At 44.5% G+C, this 19,186-nt stretch overlaps 1 protein-coding gene across 1 annotated transcript in view; it reads left to right on the top strand.

The window, feature by feature from the left end:
* The window catches only part of LOC124616580 (juvenile hormone esterase-like), a 412,155-nt gene extending 394,033 nt beyond the window's left edge, over window positions 1–18,122 (top strand). Inside the window, exons 9-10 of the mRNA XM_047144901.1 lie at window positions 3,881–4,016; window positions 14,193–18,122. Coding sequence (XP_047000857.1) covers window positions 3,881–4,016; window positions 14,193–14,439 — 383 coding nt within the window. The 3' untranslated portion in view covers window positions 14,440–18,122. The remainder of the gene's footprint in view (window positions 1–3,880; window positions 4,017–14,192) is intronic.
* The last annotated feature ends 1,064 nt before the right edge of the window (window positions 18,123–19,186 follow it).

Below are 19,186 nucleotides of genomic sequence, written 5' to 3'. Positions count from 1 at the left end.
TGCACACCTTCTCCTCTTGTTTTGCCTCTGTACGTGAGGATTTGGAACTGCGTCAGGTCTGTGTCTTTTCGCTGTTCCCCTTGTTCGCTGTTCGTCTTAGTCCCTTCACTGCATGTGTTCCTGTTTTTATGCGTTTGGGCGCTGATGACCTCGCTGTTTAGCGCCCGTAAACCTCAAACACACACACACACAACACACACTCTGTTGTTCTCTATATACACAAATGATTTGGCGAACAGGGTGGGCAGCAATCTGCTGTTGTTTGTTGATGCTGTGGTGTACGGTAAGGTGTTGAAGTTGAGTGACTGTAGGAAGATACAAGAGGACTTGGACAAAATTTCTAGTTGGTGTGATGAATTGCAGTTAATCTTAAATATGGAAAAAATTGGAGTTAATACCGATGAAGTAGGAATGTCAAACCTGTAATTTTCTGATACATTATTACTAGTGCCCTGCTTGACACAGTGAAGTCGTTTAAATATCTGGGCGTAACGTTTCAAAGCGATGTGAGGTGGAACGAGCATATGATAACTGTGGTAGGAAAGACGAATGGTCGACTTCAGTTTATTGGGAGAATTTTAGGAAAGAGTGGTTCATCTGTAAAGGAGACCGCATATAGGACGCTGGTGCAAACTATTCTCGAGTACTGTTATCCGTAGCAGGTCGGATTGAAGGGAGACATGGAAGCAATTCAGAGGCGGGCTGCTAGATTTATTACCGGTAGGTTGGAACAACACGTAAGTGTTAGAGAGTTGCTTCGGAAATGGGAATTCCTCGAGGAAAGGCGACTTTCTTCTCGTGAAAGACTATTGAGAACATCTAGACAACTGGCATTTGAAGCTGACTGCAGAACGATTCTACTGCTGCTAACATACATTATGCGTAAGAACCACGAAGATACGAGAAATTAGGGCTCATACAGAGGCACATAGACAGACGTTTTTCCCTCGCTCTGTTCGTGAGTGGAACAGGAAAGGAAATGACAAGTAGTGGTGCAGGGTACCCTCCGCACGCACCGTATGGTGGCTTGCGGAGTATCTATGTAAATGAGATCTAGATGGTATCTGCAAATGACTTACAGTTCATTGTTAAGTGGTGATTCAAGAAAAAACTGTAGAAGGCGAATTTCATTCGACACTCCATGAACTGGAAGGAATGAAGCGTCGCATTGTGAAAACTTATGCTCAAACGATAACAATAAATAAAAGCTTAAATAAATAAATATATATATATATATATATATATATATATATACTGTTTGTTTACGTAAATTAATCGGTGTGTTTGGGTATTTGTACTCGTATCTTTTATCCCTAAAACATTCAATTTATATTAGATAATATTTTTTCTTTTGTGTCTATATTGATTGAAGCAGTGGTGGCTCGTGACGAAAGAAGATGATGGTGCACTTTGCTCACGAAGGAGAACATCAACAAAAGAGAGAAAATCAGTACACTGATCATGTTTTTCTAATGCCTGGTATAAACAGACCGCTCGCTCGTGTCACTCCTGCATCTTCTCACAATAAAACCAGACGGTGTACACAGAAAAAAGTATTACTTTTGCAGAATAAAAGGAATTAAAATCAACTACAGCTCTGTGTACTCAAAAAGTGGTAGGCATGCCGTACTAACCTTTTTTAGCAGGACTGACGTTAACGCCGTTCGATTTTATCTCTGAATTTGGAAGTGGTGGTGATCATTTGTACAGGAACTTTATTCTTCTTTCCTTCATATTTGCAAATATTTCCACCACTCTTTGATTGAAGTCTGCAATTCCTAAAACGAGGTCTCGTTCAATAGAGAGCATCGCGAGTGCTGACAGTCTTTCTTGGTCCTTAGTATTCTGCAAGGTTTTGATGCGTTTCAGCGAAGAAAAACACTGTTCTGCTTCTGATGTGGTCATTGTAATTGTAATTATCGTTTTCAGGAGCTTCACAGATTCGCTCAGTGTATCACAAAGATTGTCTGTTACGTAATCCAGAAAGGCCAAAGCACCACACGTGCTTTTGAACTCCTCTCTTCCATAAATAACAGAGTTCTGTTCGAAGTTTCTTTGCTTCCGAAAAAGAGTAGCATTCAATAGCACCTCTGAAAGAAGTTTCTGGAAAACTGCAAGAGTAAGTAGCGAATTTCTCTGGTAGAAAGAGAGAGGCTGGAAGTAGGTGTACAGTGAACTTGACTCTTTCTTTTGCCTCGTAACTTATGACATCACATACTTCTTTTGCCTCCCGCAGTAGACTACACATCGCTGCGCCATCTTCAGTTCTCCCTCTTTCATGCTACTCGTGTAAACCTGTTGAATTTTCTGCACTAAAATTAATCAAGGAACGAAAAACACCAGTATGCCCTCTAAGGGCAAGTTCCGACGCACCACAGAAACGAATACAGTTAATAATTAGATTCAATATGTACCTATTATCGGTAACTTTTTGGTTGTGTAATGCCACGGACCTTCTGTACGCACTGTCTAATTAGGTAGCTATATTTACTTTGCCTAGACTTGACATATTAAAAACGTTATTTACATGGTCTGAAGAAAGTTCGTATTTTCTAATTTTGTCATGGAGGTGTTGAATGTCACAGACTCCGTGTTTAGACCATGAAAGATCTCCAAACAATAAACAAGGAAACCAAAATAAGGTATTTTTCATGTCACAACCACACAGCCATTCATGCTTGTTGTACAGTTCAGAGTTAAATTTCCTATTGAATTGGCGACTTTTAACGGTCTGCGAAATTGTTAAAGCAGGAGTCGGCCTACCTAGCCTCTTAATTTCTAATTTTTCTTCAAAATTCCGTGAATTGAAGGATTCAGACAGCTATGAAACTACCTGATTCATTATTTCACGTATTCACTTGTCATTTGAGCATCAAAAGTCAGGTGGTAGCACACACTAAAATAACTAACACAACGCACAGGAAATAGTTCGCTCGCAGCTACATGTGAACTGGTAAGGTGGCACGAGAATCCCGCTTTGTTCGAAGATCGGATAGTTCCGTTTCCCTTCGGAAGAGTTCGGGCCCTCTTCCTGCGGCTGGCAGGGTGGCCCGGGTGAGGCGTTATGCACACAAGGCCCGCATACGATTACAGTGTTGCCTAGCGTTGCCCCCGCACCCCGCACCCCCTTTGAGACAACCAAGTCGGCGTTTGCAGCCTCAGTGCAACCCCCTGTCGCTGTCGCCACATTCCGTCCAAGTCCGCTGCGTTCGGCGTTTGGAGCCCGGGCATTTCAAAAGAGATAAATGGCGCGCTACTTCTCCACTAGTATAGAACGCTCAGAAGGCAAACACAGTTGAACTAAGTTATTCCTTGGGGGGTAGCGGAAACCTGCAAACCTATACAGGAACCGCCCCTGGATTGAAGCATTGCAATAAACTTAGAATCGTCGTACAGCTTTGCAGTTAGAAGCTCTCGCTGATATTGTGTGTATTTTCTGTTCAGACTTAAGTTGTCTGAAGATGGCGTATGAAACGTAAAGCCAGCTCACAACAAAATATAAGATCAGTATAAAATGGCTCTGAGCAATATGGGACTTAACTTCTCAGGTCATCAGTCCCCTACAACTTAGAACTACTTAAACCTAACTAACCTAAGGACATCACACACATCCATGCCCGAGGCAGGATTCGAACCTGCGACCGTGGCGGTCGCGCGGTTCCAGACTGTAGCGCCCAGAACCGCTCGGCCACGCTGGCTGGAAGATCAGTATATTTGTGGACTATTAAGACTGTGCGTTACAGTTTTGAATATGTCTGTTTGTTCCAAATACCGATGTAGCATTGCTTAAAGGCGACACAGAGCTGAATGCTGTGACGAACAGACTAGTGGCAGGAAGTCTACAGGGCTGACGGCGGCTGGCTGTGTGTTGTGTCGGCAGGTGCGAGCCACGGGGACGACGTGCTGTACCTGTTCACGGCCGACTGCTGCCGCGACGTCCAGCTGGAGCCCGACTGCCTGGAGGCCAGAACCGTCGCCCGCATGACGCGCATGTGGACCAACTTCGCCAAGACGGGGTAAGTGCTGCCCGCCGGGGGCCTCGTGCCTTTCTGTACAGGGCTGTTCCTAAGTAAAGGGAGTCCTGCATGTAAGAACGAATTTGAATTTTACGCCATTTTGTCATATGACTGTTGGCAGCAGTGGTTTGATCATGTTTGTTATCTGCGATCCTTCCCATTAGTAGCCTGATAGCTTTTGGGTCGTCAGAACTGTTGTTTGGTGTTTATTTTCGTCACGGAGCAGATGACAACTGAGCAACGTATCCGAGTGATTAAAAATCATTACAAAAATAGTGAAAGTCCCGCGGTAACTGTTCGTAAATTGCGCGTGACACTCAGACTTAATGCTGTTCCAACCGACTTATCAATTCGGACGTTGATCTGGAAGTTTAAGACCACGTGTTCTGTTTCAAACGTTAAGGAAACACTACGACCGCGTTCTTTGGAATTTGCTCTAAATCGATCTGTTCACTGATGTAAACAAAACATTATCATATTACATCTACATCGATACTCTCCAAATCACATTTAAGTGCCAGCGAGAGGGTTCATCGAACCGCCTTCACAATTCTCTATTATTCCAACCTCGTATAGCGCTCGGAAAGAACGAACACCTATGTCTTTCCGTACGAGCTCTGATTTCCCCTATTTTATCGTGGTGATCATTTCTCCCTATGTAGGTCGCTGTCAACAAAATATTTTCGCATTCGGAGGAGAAAGTTGGTGATTGGAATTTCGTGAGAAGATTCCGTCGCAACGAAAAACGGTTTTTTTTTAATGATGTCCGGCCCAAATCCTGTATAATTTCAGTGACACTCTCTTCCATATTTCGCGATAATGCAAAAAATTAAAATATTTATTGTTATTGATATTGTAATGGTAGAAATCTGTGGCATATTCAAAATGGTGGTGATGACAAGTTAGAACTAGGAAGGGAAGGAGAGGCTATAACAGACTTGGCCATACAATTCACCCCAGAAATGGATCCATACTCGCACAATGTGGCCGTTTTCTCCTGTTTTAAATGAAATCTTTACTGGTTGAATAATTTTCTAATGTTCAAAAACATAAATGTTATTTCCAAAGTTCGGCGGCAATCTGACAGTGATAAACCGTCTCCTGGCACTAATTAGTACCATTGCTCACACGTACAAAGGCATAATGAACCCTTTATAAGATGTAACAGGCAGTTGATCAGTTTACCTCATCTGCGGAGTTGACAAAACAGATAAGTCTTCAAAAATCCGGATCTGATATTTAATTTAATATCTCTATTAAAGATTAAATATATTTATTCTTCCAACAAGGTAGCTTCTTTTAGATCAACGAGTAACAGCACGCTGTACAACAATAATGGGTTCACCGGCGTCGCGTCGAATAGTGTGGAAGCTGCACAGTATTTTAACGAGACAGCTTTTCTCCATGACGAGCAGCTGTCTCTTTTAAATGGTGTGTAGCTTCCACAACATTATCTGACGTGACGCTCGTGAACTCATGAAGCAGTTATTACGTTAAGAAAGTCTCAAACAGCGCTTCAAGAATATTACTCGGTGGCCAAAATAAAACTGGCCCAGTAAATATTTTATGTACCATATGGTAGACAGCCAAAGCTACATCCTATGCCCCAGATGCAGTGGATCAGCTTTATTTTCACAACACCATATTTCCTAGCAAACGATCTGAATGGCACGTGTCTTATAGGGCTTGGTATATCAGGATGACCAGCCAAGACTAGACCCCCATGGGCTGCATGGGCTTTTCTTAAATCAGTAGATCCTGGGCTGCATTTGCAACTTCGATGTAGCTTATGGTGGCGGCAGGGGCTGCTGCAGGATTGTTAACAGTTGAGACCAGGTTGAGGTCTCAGGTTCGATGGGCCCAAGCTGGTAAATAACCATGCCCATAACTATGTCAAAGAATTTATTTAGTGTTGTATACGAAACAAGGCCAGACTAGCAGTTGGCTGCCCATGTACAGCAAGACATCCACGGGCCCAGTTCTTCGGAACAACGTCACCCTAATAGATGGGTTTAAGCAGTTTTTAAAATTATGACTCATTTCTCTCATCAGTCGGAAGAATTAATGAAATATACAAGCATAGTTTCTAAAAAATTTAAAATATAAAACTCGTAGCTGATTTTTTTTTCAATTATTACAACAGATGGTTGAGCTGTCACAGTTTTCAGTGTAATAATGCCGTCTTTTTAAAACAGTCGATTGACGAAACTTTCCATAAAAATAGAGTACTTCATTTTATTGGAGTTACTGAAAGTGATCAATAGGAGAAAGGGGTTGCTGGAGGAAAGCTGTGGAAAACATGTGGGATGGAAGAATAGGAAAACTGAAGACCATGAACGAAACGTTTGAAAAAGGCGTGCCTGAGGGTGTGGGGGCAGAAGAAACTTTCCTGTGAAAAGGTAGAGGAGTATTCTGTTAAAGGTAGAAGGATGGGTAGGTTGTGGGTGACTTTCGTGGTCAGAGATGGCTCTGAGGTCATCAGTCCCCTAGAACTTAGAACTACTTAAACCTAACTAACCGAAGGACATCACACACATCCATGCCCGAAGCAGGATTCGAACCTGCGACCATAGCGGTCGCGCGGCTCCAGACTGTAGCGCCTATAACCGCTCGGCCACTCCGGCCGGCCGTGGTCAGAGAAAAGGTGGTTAGAGTTTCATACGGATGTAAATGTACAGACTGTGTAGGTGTGAAAATTGGGATGTATTAGTTCAAAGGCGGCAGGGTTACAAACGTTAATAATCATGGATGAAACGTTAGGGTGCATGACTTCAAATTTATGGGAAGTGTAAGAAATCCCAAGGTATTCAGTATGGGGAAGGAGAGAGGGGAAATCAAAAAGGTCGTACAGGATCCTACAGGTGTTAACAGAAAGTGAGGCATTGTGCATTACGTTTGCGAATTTCGTGTGACTGATAAAATTTTAGTGGAGCGGAAATCTAGGTGATACTAGCACAAGAGAGTATTGATAAGTTTAAAGCTTGCAAGGTGTGTTGTTTAGTGGAAGGGTAAATTCGCCATGATCAGCCGGTTGGTAGTTATAGTCTATCGAAGACATTTTGTTAGATGGTTAGTAGCTGCAATTTCTATACTGATTTACCGGTTGATGTTTAGTCTAAGGTACACTCTAAGAAAAAAAAGACGCACCACAAAGAATTTATCCGAATGGGACGGAAATCAGGAGGCGTGATTTACATGTACAGACAAACAAATGATAACAATATAAGAGAAATTGGATGATTCATCCGAGTAAAAGAGCTTCACAAACTTTGCTGGTCATCGGGGATCAATTGGAAGCAGTATCCTTCACTGAAAACAATTCTACTTTAGTCAATGATGTTGCAGGCCGAAGATGTGTCTGTAGACGCCCCAGACAGCGGTGGGATAGCAACCTAACTGTTGTCCACCAAGTGGCCCAACAACCACGAGCGTTGATCTGGGGTGCCACTTCTTTTCGTAGCAGGACCCCTTTGGATGTCATCCGCAGCACCCTTACAGCACAGCGATGCGTCGACGATATTCTGCGCCTCATTTTGTTGCCCTTCATGGCAGCCCATCCTGGGCTTACATTTCAGCAAGATAATGCCCGCTCGCACACGGCGAGAGTTTCTACTACTTGTCTTCGTACTTGCCAAACCCTACTTTGGCCAGCACGGTGCTGGATCTCTCTCCCGAGAAAGTTTGGAACATTATGGACAGGGCCATCCAACAAGCTCGGGATTTTGTCGATCTAACGCGCCAGTTGGGCAGAGTTTCGGACGATATCCCACACGAGGATATCCAAACTGTATAACACGGCCAAGTAAGACGGAATGTGTATGCGCAGTTCGCTTCGCACCTGATGCACTCCGTTCAGAACAGGATAATCTAGAAAGCGTGCCACTTTTCTCCCACATGACTTAATACCTCTCTGTAAGCCACAGCATGTCCACAACAAGCGTAGCTGGAGCTTCAAATGGCAGCTCTGAACCGTAAATTTACTTTCAAAATCTTTTCTTAAAGAATTTACTTTATTTACTAGCGATTCATCAAGACCATTAACACATTTAATCACACTAGGTGAGCGTGGAAGTAGTTGCCAGGAAGTAACTGATGGAAAATGAAATTACTTTTAACAAATGTGAATTTTATTCCTAAAAGCTTTACAAAAACAGATTTAAAACTATAAGCAGAAAAGCACCCTCGAAATATCAAGTTACAATTTTATTTAGAGGCAGAAAGCACAATATTAACAGTATGAGCCTTCGGGCTGTGAAGCTTGCCTGCTCCCTTTCAACACGGCCGTAGTCATGGCCGCTCACAACAACCTATGAAAGATTACACTGGTGCAAATCTGCAACACACCCGATTACTTTAACAACTCACACAAACACGTAAACTATGCACCCCATAAGAGGGATGGAAATGGTACAACACTCAAATTATTTGCCACCGACAGTGCAATTTGCGTGTTTTTTAATTTTTTTATTTAAGGGCTTTACGGTGGAAGGGTGGCAACCTTATAACCTAAAATGACTATTTAAATAAAACCCATAGAATACAGACTTACTTAAAATATACAACATGCTCTACATTACACATATACCACCTCGCAAGATGATAGGCAAGATAAAAACATATTTCAAGAATTCGGCCTTTAAGCAATAAATTCGTTAACACCGAATCCGACAAACATGACACAGGCAGCTATTAACGTATGGCAGATTGACAGGGGGAGGGAGGGTTTACTAAACAACCCGAACCGCAGATTGCTCTAAACCTCCCCAATTCCACAAGGGAAAAACGGGCCACCCAATTGACAAATAACCACCTTCCCGCGGGTGGGCAAACGGAGAAGAATGGTGGGACGACCCCAAAACAAAGCGACTGGTGACCTCACCAAGACAACAAGTAGAATTTAACACGTAAATGAAACAACATATCACCAATCACTTAACTTCTAACAAACTGCGATTTCTGGCGAAGACCTGGCGCAGCACCCCCCAAATCGCTCTCCCGAACCGTCCGCTGCCAGCCGCTTCAACGGACGCAGAAAGGCGCGCCGATCTCCCGTCTGACGGCGTCGCAGCTCGCCCCGGCCAGCCCGATGTCGTGGGCTGACTCCTGTTGCTCTCGTGTGAATCGCGAAGCCACTACCCCTTTCTATACGGCGCTGCCCACTGGACTCACGTGGGGACCTCACATGCGCCCACGCTCAAGGCGGACGAGTCATCTCGTGTCTCAGTGCGCGACCGATCAACCAACCGATCCAACCGCCAATGACCGTTGCTCGAGCAACTCGAGCAGACTGGCGGCCTATGCGCAGACTCAGATGCAGGAACTCAGCCCCGACCGGGCGACCACTAGCTGAGTTCTGTTACTGGCGGAGTGGCAAGACTCTCATTTGCCGGCCTTAAGGTTTGATCCAAACGACAGACATACTAGCACTCCGACGACAGACAGACACTACCTGCCGCACAAATACAAACGAGAGACAGACCAGCAACTGGTGACGCGAAACTCACCTAGCCTCACTCAGACTGACCCACTGACTACCTTAACGTACGGTAGACCGACAGACAGGCAGACACTGACTGCCCGACACTGAGCCAGCTGACCAACTGACTTGACTCAGACTGACAAACTGACTAACTGCCGAGCTCATAGCGCCCCTTAAATGCACGTGAACAGGCAACCTTTCCGCTTTCCCACCAGGGGGAGACACCAAAGCTGCGATTGCCACAGCGGCGCCACCCCCAGAAACGGAGGGCGACTGCTTCACACTACATGCTGCGGGGCGCTCTTCAAAACAGCAAATTTCTTACCACGGCTCAAGCTCGAAGATTCGAATAGTCCAAACCCCGAGTCCTATATGGTCGACAGTCACTATGCACACACTGCCATCCGAGTGATGGAAACGATATTCATTGGTGGAAAAACGAGTAAACCGTGCTGGAGAATACTGACAGATGTATTCCCAGAAGGTTCTGTGGATTGATGTGCATTACTTCACGCGAAAAACGCCCTACTATTTATGGCTTAGTTTGTCTGTACTGGGCATGGTACGTTAATTTTATAGTGGCGTCCTTTCTGTACAGAAACACCATCATCGGTGGAGGTCATCTTTTGACAGTACAATCTCACTACTCGAGTGAGGAAACAACGGCCCCGTCACGTAGCGCCGCGCAGAGCCCCATCCACGTCTGCTTCGCAACACGGCTGAGAGCCGACTGCACCAAATGTACAAATGTATTTTCCACTGCAACCTTCTCGAATTTCATGTAGTGGCCTTGCTTATAAGCTAAATACCAAAGTAACTATGGTCATTAACGAAATGAAGACACAAAGGAATTAAATACATTAGCTACCAGTGGACACTGATTTATATCAATGCGGCAAGCTGAAAATTGTGCCATGTCAAGATTTGGACCCAGATCATCTGCTTACTAGACTAATGTGCTTATCACTATGCCATACAGACACACCGTACCTGCATGAAATACTCTAGCACGCTTCCTGTCAGATTCAAATCCTCAATTTATACCACACAGTTACTGATGTAGTGCCCATGCTCGTTAGCCTCGTTACTGCTGGCATCTCGCCGACTCCCGTAAGAGTTCGAGTTTGGTGTGCATCTGGACCAAAGGAATCATTACCAGTCATCACGTTAATTATATATGTGGTGTCTGTTCTTTCAGACATGTCCGAGAGAACACACACCATTCTGACCCTGCAGCCACTATGAATCAAAGGAATTAAAGACCTGTCTGAAAGAACATTCACCACATATATCACTAACAAAATAATCTGCCCTTCACCACGAATCCTTCGCAGAACAGGGTTTAACGCCTTTTGTTGTGTTCTTTCAGTGCCCCGTGTAAAGTGACGTTTGCAGGCCGACTTCACTCTCCACTTGCGCACGGTAGAGAACCTATGTAGAGGGAGAGAGTGGCCAATGTTGATAGCATCCCTGATTGGCTGAGAGCCGAGGCCGCCATGTTTTTACCAAACTGACGCTGACTTGGTACGAGTGGAAATACACTCCTGGAAATTGAAATAAGAACACCGTGAATTCATTGTCCCAGGAAGGGGAAACTTTATTGACACATTCCTGGGGTCAGATACATCACATGATCACACTGACAGAACCACAGGCACATAGACACAGGCAACAGAGCATGCACAATGTCGGCACTAGTACAGTGTATATCCACATTTCGCAGCAATGCAGGCTGCTATTCTCCCATGGAGACGATCGTAGAGATGCTGGATGTAGTCCTGTGGAACGGCTTGCCATGCCATTTCCACCTGGCGCCTCAGTTGGACCAGCGTTCGTGCTGGACGTGCAGACCGCGTGAGACGACGCTTCATCCAGTCCCAAACATGCTCAATGGGGGACAGATCCGGAGATCTTGCTGGCCAGGGTAGTTGACTTACACCTTCTAGAGCACGTTGGGTGGCACGGGATACATGCGGACGTGCATTGTCCTGTTGGAACAGCAAGTTCCCTTGCCGGTCTAGGAATGGTAGAACGATGGGTTCGATGACGGTTTGGATGTACCGTGCACTATTCAGTGTCCCCTCGACGATCACCAGTGGTGTACGGCCAGTGTAGGAGATCGCTCCCCACACCATGATGCCGGGTGTTGGCCCTGTGTGCCTCGGTCGTATGCAGTCCTGATTGTGGCGCTCACCTGCACGGCGCCAAACACGCATACGACCATCATTGGCACCAAGGCAGAAGCGACTCTCATCGCTGAAGACGACACGTCTCCATTCGTCCCTCGATTCACGCCTGTCGCGACACCACTGGAGGCGGGCTGCACGATGTTGGGGCGTGAGCGAAAGACGGCCTAACGGTGTGCGGGACCGTAGCCCAGCTTCATGGAGACGGTTGCGAATGGTCCTCGCCGACACCCCAGGAGCAACAGTGTCCCTCATTTGCTGGGAAGTGGCGGTGCGGTCCCCTACGGCACTGCGTAGGATCCTACGGTCTTGGCGTGCATCCGTGCGTCGCTGCGGTCCGGTCCCAGGTCGACGGGCAGGTGCACCTTCCGCCGACCACTGGCGACAACATCGATGTACTGTGGAGACCTCACGCCCCACGTGTTGAGCAATTCGGCGGTACGTCCACCCGGCCTCCCGCATGCCCACTATACGCCCTCGATCAAAGTCCGTCAACTGCACATACGGTTCACGTCCACGCTGTCGCGGCATGCTACCAGTGTTAAAGACTGCGATGGAGCTCCGTATGCCACGGCAAACTGGCAGACACTGACGGCGGCGGTGCACAAATGCTGCGCAGCTAGCGCCATTCGACGGCCAACACCGCGGTTCCTGGTGTGTCCGCTGTGCCGTGCGTGTGATCATTGCTTGTACAGCTCTCTCGCAGTGTCCGGAGCAAGTATGGTGGGTCTGACACACCGGTGTCAATGTGTTCTTTTTTCCATTTCGAGGAGAGTAGATACTGTGTACGATTCTGTACTATTGGTTCTCTTCAACGCTTCCAACGCCAATTCCATTGTACAATTATGTGCAGGTTGTAATACGGTAGGTATTGAAAGACTTTTGTACGTTCTCTGTGGTTCTTTACAGTCACTCTGTTGGTCGGATCTATCAACTCATTGGTTGTCGCTGCTAGAAAGTTCGTTTGGTTTCTTTGTGTATCGAACAATCAATTTCTTTCTATGTGATTATAATGCCTACAAAAAACAATTAAAAAGTACAGAATAACGCTTCTACTGATACATCCCCTCCATGAAAGAAAAAGTAAATGAACACCACAGTATCACTAATCTGGCCTTGTAGCATTGCCGGCACGGTAGCTCAGCGTGTTCGGCCAGAGAAGCCGACACGCTAGCTCAGCGTGTTCGGTCAGAGAGCCGGTTGGCCTCTGTAATTAAAAAAAAATTAAATAAAATAAAAAAAACTGAGTCGAAGGATCAACAAACGAACTTGAACGGATGTCATGCGACGTCCGGGACGGCCAAACACAACGATCAACACGTCCGCTACCACGAAATGCAACGGACCATAACGAACAAAAAAAAAACAAAAAAAAATAGCGCGGGAGTAGAGTTTTAACTTTGCAACTCGAAGGTCGTAAGTTCCAATCCTACTCAAACCAGGTATTTTTTTAAACGTTATTTTCTAGACTTTAAATGGTACTTGAGTGACAATTCATTCTACACAATGTGCTTTAACATGTATACGGAACCCTAAGTCTACGTACTTCCGACTAGCGACTCGCACTTGGCTCTGTAGTCTTGGCTATTCACATTCCTGTAAATTATAATTATCGTGTGGATATTCAGTTACCTGTTTTGAATTACTTTCTGCTGTTTCAGTAGAGTACCTAAGTGTTGACATTTTTCTGATTTTCTGTGGTATAGAGTTCCTAAAAGTGTGTACAGAATGACGTGTTTTGCGAGCATAACAAAATGTTATAAGATCGACACACACTTAAAATGCATTATGTGGGGACGAAAAGAGACAAGAGTTTACCAGTTTCAGCGATGAATATTCGCAAGGAAAAATCTGAAATAGCATCATGTACTCTGAGATACATTAAATGAAACTTCTTTTTCTTATTAATCAGTTGTCAGACCGAGCGAGGTGGCGCAGTGGTTAGCACACTGGACTCGCTTTCGGGAGGACGACGGTTCAGTCCCGCGTCCGGCCATCCTGATTTCCCAAAATCGCTCCAGGCAAATGCCGGGATGGTTCCTTTGAAAGGGCACGCCCGACTTCCTTCTCCGTCCTTCCCTAATCCGATGTGACCGATGACCTCGCTGTCTGGTCTCCTCCCCTCAAAACAACAACAATCTGTTGTCAATGTTCATATATCATCATAAAATACAGCAGTTGAAATTCGGCACACATTCACACTGCTCCACGATATTTCCATTTGCTCACAAATTTATTAAGGCTATATAAACATAGACGAATGGCTTTTGTTTTAATTATTAAGGTAGAAGAATTATTAAGGTAGAAGATCTGCTTTGGTCTCATGCGTCAAACACATGCCTTAATTTACTCGTGAAGTGGCTAGCTTTCTGCTTGCGTCGCTACCTAATTGCACGTCCCGCGCGCAATCTGGTAAAAAAACATGTCGGCCACGGGCCGATTGGCCACTCCCTCCCTATTTAGGCTCTCTAGCTCACGGGGAACGCTAACGCCAGGTGTGGGTGTGTGCAGGAACCCGACGCCGGACGCCGGCGACCCCGTGCTGGGGGGCGTGGCGTGGCCGTCCAGCGGCGGCGGCCAGCTGCGCTACCTGGACATCTGCGGGGGCGGGCTGCGCGTGCTGTCCGAGCTGCCCCCCTCCTACCAGCGGCGCGTCGCCTTCTGGGACGGCCTGGCCGCCAGCCCCGCAGTGCTCAAGGTCGTCGAGTTCGTCATCTGCTGCCGCGCCGCGCTGGCGCGCCTCCTGCGCAGGAACTGACACGCCTGCCAGCTCAAAAGTGCGTCGGGAACGGCACGAGTTAACTAGGGCAAAGGTCCTCCAACGTGGTCCCAGAAATCTCTGTTTCCAGCTTATAAGACTCTCCCGCATGGAATGGACATTGAAAGAACTCCCTGTTACACCTTTCTCGTATATTTTACGAATTGATCGCCTCTCTCTCAAACAGTTCATCTTTTGTACGAATACAGGCTTCAGAGTGCCGGTGGTAACGAGTGTGTTCTGCGTCACGTAACTTACACAACTCACAAAACAAGACGTGCTTCTGTCACTGGCAAGAGTACCATAAACCGACAACTAGACTTAACTCCACATACAAAAGTATGATGTTGTTCCAATAAGTGGTCACAAATAATGCCAACTCATATTTCACTGACAATCTCTGCTGGTGTGATGTCTGTATGTAAATACGCTGCCATAGTATAGATGTGAAAACTTTGCACCCCGATGTCGCGTGACAGTTGTCTCATTCGTGAAAATACTGTCGTCTAATGTGGCAATTATAAACTTCCGGATCCCTTTATCTACATTTCCTTTTACCTGAGGAATCCCGGTCCCTAAATATTAACACGTATTCTCGAAGCACTCTCCATATTTCTTTTACAGTTCTACTGTCTATTGCTAGATTCTTTTCCTTTACATAATAAGGCAAACAGTGGCCAAACCTGAACCAAACGAAAGTTAGTATTGTTTGGGAGACCTCACATTCATGTAGTCCATACATCCTATAAACTCGACAGCAACAGCCATAACGTTTCCAACCGGCGCACACCGCTGCGCCTATACCAGAGCACCTGAGCAAACCTACATCTGCATTCATTCCAAGTCGAAACGCAAAACAATTTCTATGGGCCCCAAGTCTTGGACCATCAAATATGCCCGGACACTGAACCCCCCTGCCAGATCCAACTCACGCCTTCTCGTTCTTTCCCTCAACAGGGCCCACCTCCCCTCATTTCTTTTCTTTGCTTTCCCCTGCATAACAATGGACAAACTCCTTCCTTACGACACTTCCCCGACTGTCATGTACCCTGATATAAACCCTCCCACTTAAACTTGTTCTCCTTGTTGAGCGGCATTTCGGAACACTGTCAGTCCAGGATTGACAATCAGGAAGAAAAGAGTACGCTGGACAGTACATTTAAAAGATGAAAACAATGTTCTGCAATGGCTAATTTCCCCTTTGGGAAATGTTGGCACATTTCGTTACGAGGTGACATGTGCACTAACCGCAGCTCCTACAAAACATTAAAAGTTCAGTGCACTACCGAGTTGCCCTAACCAAAGAAAATAAGGGAAAGGATGTGCGCTTATGAGCCAGTTCAGTGCTCCGCATCAGTATCCCTGATGCTACCAACTCAAAAACGAGGGTCAGACAGAAAATGATACCTACTTTCTTTATTTTTATCTTACAAGGAAAGCAAATGCCATATACATAGAATAACAACAACATTCACTATTAATTCGTTACTTTTCAATATAATCACCATATTTGTTCACAGCTTCTTTTTCATCTTCAAATAAGAGCATTTATACTTATGCAATAAAGATCATGGTCTCGCTTCCTAAGACACTGGCGCAAAGAATTTTTCAGAGTCTTCAAACGGTTGCCCCGATAAGCTCCTCTGAATGGTCTAACAAATTGGTCAGTTGGTGCAAGTTCAGGGCTGCATGGCTCATAGGGCAAGACATCTCAGCCAAATTTTGGAATTTCGCCAGTCGTGATATGACTGGTGTGTGACATTGGATTGCCATGTGAAATAAGAATTGCCTTCACTTTTGATGGGCGAGGTCCTCCTTTCAGCTTCGGTAGGGTTATCACGTATTGGTTAGAGCTTATTATGCATCTTGTCTGCAAAAAATCAACTAGAATCACACCCTCTAAATCCCAAAACATTGACGCCATAACCTTCACAGCAGAACGTAGTGTTTTCAATTTTTTCCTTTTCGGCGATGTCGTGTGATATCATTTCATGGACTGCCTCTTGAACTCTGGTTCAAGAAAATGAACCCAAGTCTCGTCTCCAGTCACAGCTTTTGACAAAATCTCCTCTGCCTCCACTCTGGAGCTCTGCAACATATTGGATGCAACTGTTTTTCTTGCTTCTATATTCTGGACTGTCAACAATTTCGGTACCCAGCGTGCACAAATCTAGGAGTAACCCAGTTTTTCAAACTGGCCATCACATTGCCTTTCCAGGTGCATAACTGGCGACACAATTCAGCTGTTGTTACCCAGCGGTCATTGCAAATCATTTGGTCGATACATTGAAAGTCGCTGCAAGTCGCTGGACGACCGCTCCGCATTTCATTAGCCATCTGTGTTCGCCCTCCAGCTTTGCAACGGCGTTGAACCAATCGTCTGACGGTGCTGACATGTACTGTAGCATTGTCACACGCCGTCTCCACGTTGCTCTTTCTGCAGTAAGGAATTCAGTCACATAATACCGTGCTACAAGCACGTCAGAGTCGGCCAGTCTCAAATTCATGACTGCTACATTACCAACATAATAAAGGAGAAAAAAATTTCACTCATTACTTTCTTGCTGGCTCTGATACATTTCCGCTTCAGCGCACAGCTGGCACGTTCACCTCTAGCTGAAAAAAAAAAACGCACTATTTTAACGTTGTGCGACACTTTCATACATTTACCAACCGGCGTTGGGTGATTTTTTTTTTTTTTTTCAGAAAAAGTGTTACTGGGCAGAGAGAGATATTAGATAGCACAAACGTTGTGTCATTTACAAATGCAAAGTTGATGCTACATACATATTTCACATAAAGAATTTCCGGTACTTCAAAAATTAAGCTGCTGATCTTTCTGTTGAAATATGATCATATATTCAAACATGGGTGACCGATAATTTATTGCAAGGGAGGAACTGGGACTATCATCCATGTTAAACTTTCAGTCTTTGTCACTTTGATTTCTAGTACTTTCAGTATTGTCACCTACGTACCTAGCGTACCTGTTCACGTAACATCACTGGATATAACAATGTGCATTTGCAACATACAAAACATACAGTACTCATTTTCTCTCAGGTACAAACTACATAATATTTTCAACATCGCTAACAGGCGATAACACAAACTTTACTTTGTTTTAATAATTAGACTGCATCCCCATTATTGAATAACATACTATGTATTTTGATTGTATTTACAGGATTTCAGTATTTTTCAGTATTTTTGTAAGACCTACTTAAAACTTTCCCGCCGAAGATATGGTGCACCATTTCTTGTTGCTACTCTCTGGCTCATGTAGAAGAGACATATTTTTAGATCTGTCTCTGTATCTGGGACGATATCCATCAGGTCAGAGTTGTCGCTACTGCTGGAGCCGATGTTTTTGATCGAAAGGAATTCTGTTCGACAATCTGGTTCAGTTAATGGAGCAGATTAGATGTGATGTGCCACAGGGTAGGAATTTGAATTTTTAACTTAACGAAGCAATAATGTGATTGATGCTACATGTTTATCGTAGCTGAAGAAGTGTATGATATTTTTGTATTTGATTATACCTATAATAGAAACCTACAGGTTATACTTTATTATTGATGTCATAGTATTGTATATGTTAAGTATGTTGGTTTGACAGTTTATAAAAGTTGAAGAAGATCTTTATGCTCAAAACTGTTAATAAATGAATTTTTGTTATTGAACTCTCAGTTTATTTTGATGAATATAACTTTTAAGAAATATTTGCAACCTATTTTTCACCGCCAGCGTAACATTTACTGATAAAAGGGTATTTTAAATTTGTATTTTTACCAAATTGCAAACGTTGCAGCAACCAGTGTGTCTCACATGAGGGGAGAACAATGCGTGGCGCAGTCGCATTTGTTTCTCTCCTTTTGTTTCATTGACACTGCAGAGTGATGCGGTTCACCTCGCCTGCCCATCGTTTCCTCTAACAAGTGAAATCTAAAGAAGGTCTGCTGTTACAAACATCTGACTCGTTACTACTTACAGGTGAAAATCAAGTAGTAACTTTGAACATTGATTAATTATAGCTTATGAAGAGAATGTAGGTGAACAGAGAGTATATCACAATTTTAATAGCCGGAATGGCCTAATTGAAGTGTATTCTGCATTAAAGATTTACAGACAAACTGGGAAATGAATGTTGCAACTACCTCTGATGCCATCAACATGGAGCAGTAATGATCGTTGCTGCCTGTCATGATGTGGGTCGCTGGTTTAAGCCCAACAACCAGCAACTATTTTGTATTTGTAGAAGATAGTTGAAATACCTTAAGTTTGTAATGTTTATGTATCAGGTTTATCTGATGTTTGTATTAATACTAGTCTTCTGGAGCATTCAGTGCTTGTATAAATAAATGCACACTCTGCACAAGACGTCAGTTCTTTTCTGGTTGTACATGCTTTCACTTCTAAGACTTGTGCTTTACTGACGACCGTGCCTTCGGTTTTGAACCGATTGTGGTGTCAACGTGAGATTGTCTGCTTGAGCCGCTGGGTATTTTAACTCCCACAGAGGGTGAGTCGAACTGACGAAAAGTCTAAAGACTGTACTCTCGTCAGACACAAATTTTTACTGTTTAGGGATAGCTGATTTAGTTTCCTATTTTCGTGACCGTGAAAGCTTTGAATATCTCGAGAACAACAATTTTATTCACACTGAGTAATCAGACTTTTCGAATTACATGACAAGCAGGTCCTCAGTAATTACTACAAATTTTCAGTGACCTCTCGCGTTTCCTTC

The sequence above is a fragment of the Schistocerca americana genome, chromosome 5 (genome assembly GCF_021461395.2).
Source record: "Schistocerca americana isolate TAMUIC-IGC-003095 chromosome 5, iqSchAmer2.1, whole genome shotgun sequence".
Taxonomy (NCBI): Eukaryota; Metazoa; Arthropoda; class Insecta; order Orthoptera; family Acrididae; genus Schistocerca; species Schistocerca americana.
Note: the sequence above shows the minus strand (reverse complement) of the source record. Positions and strands in the feature narration are given on the sequence as shown.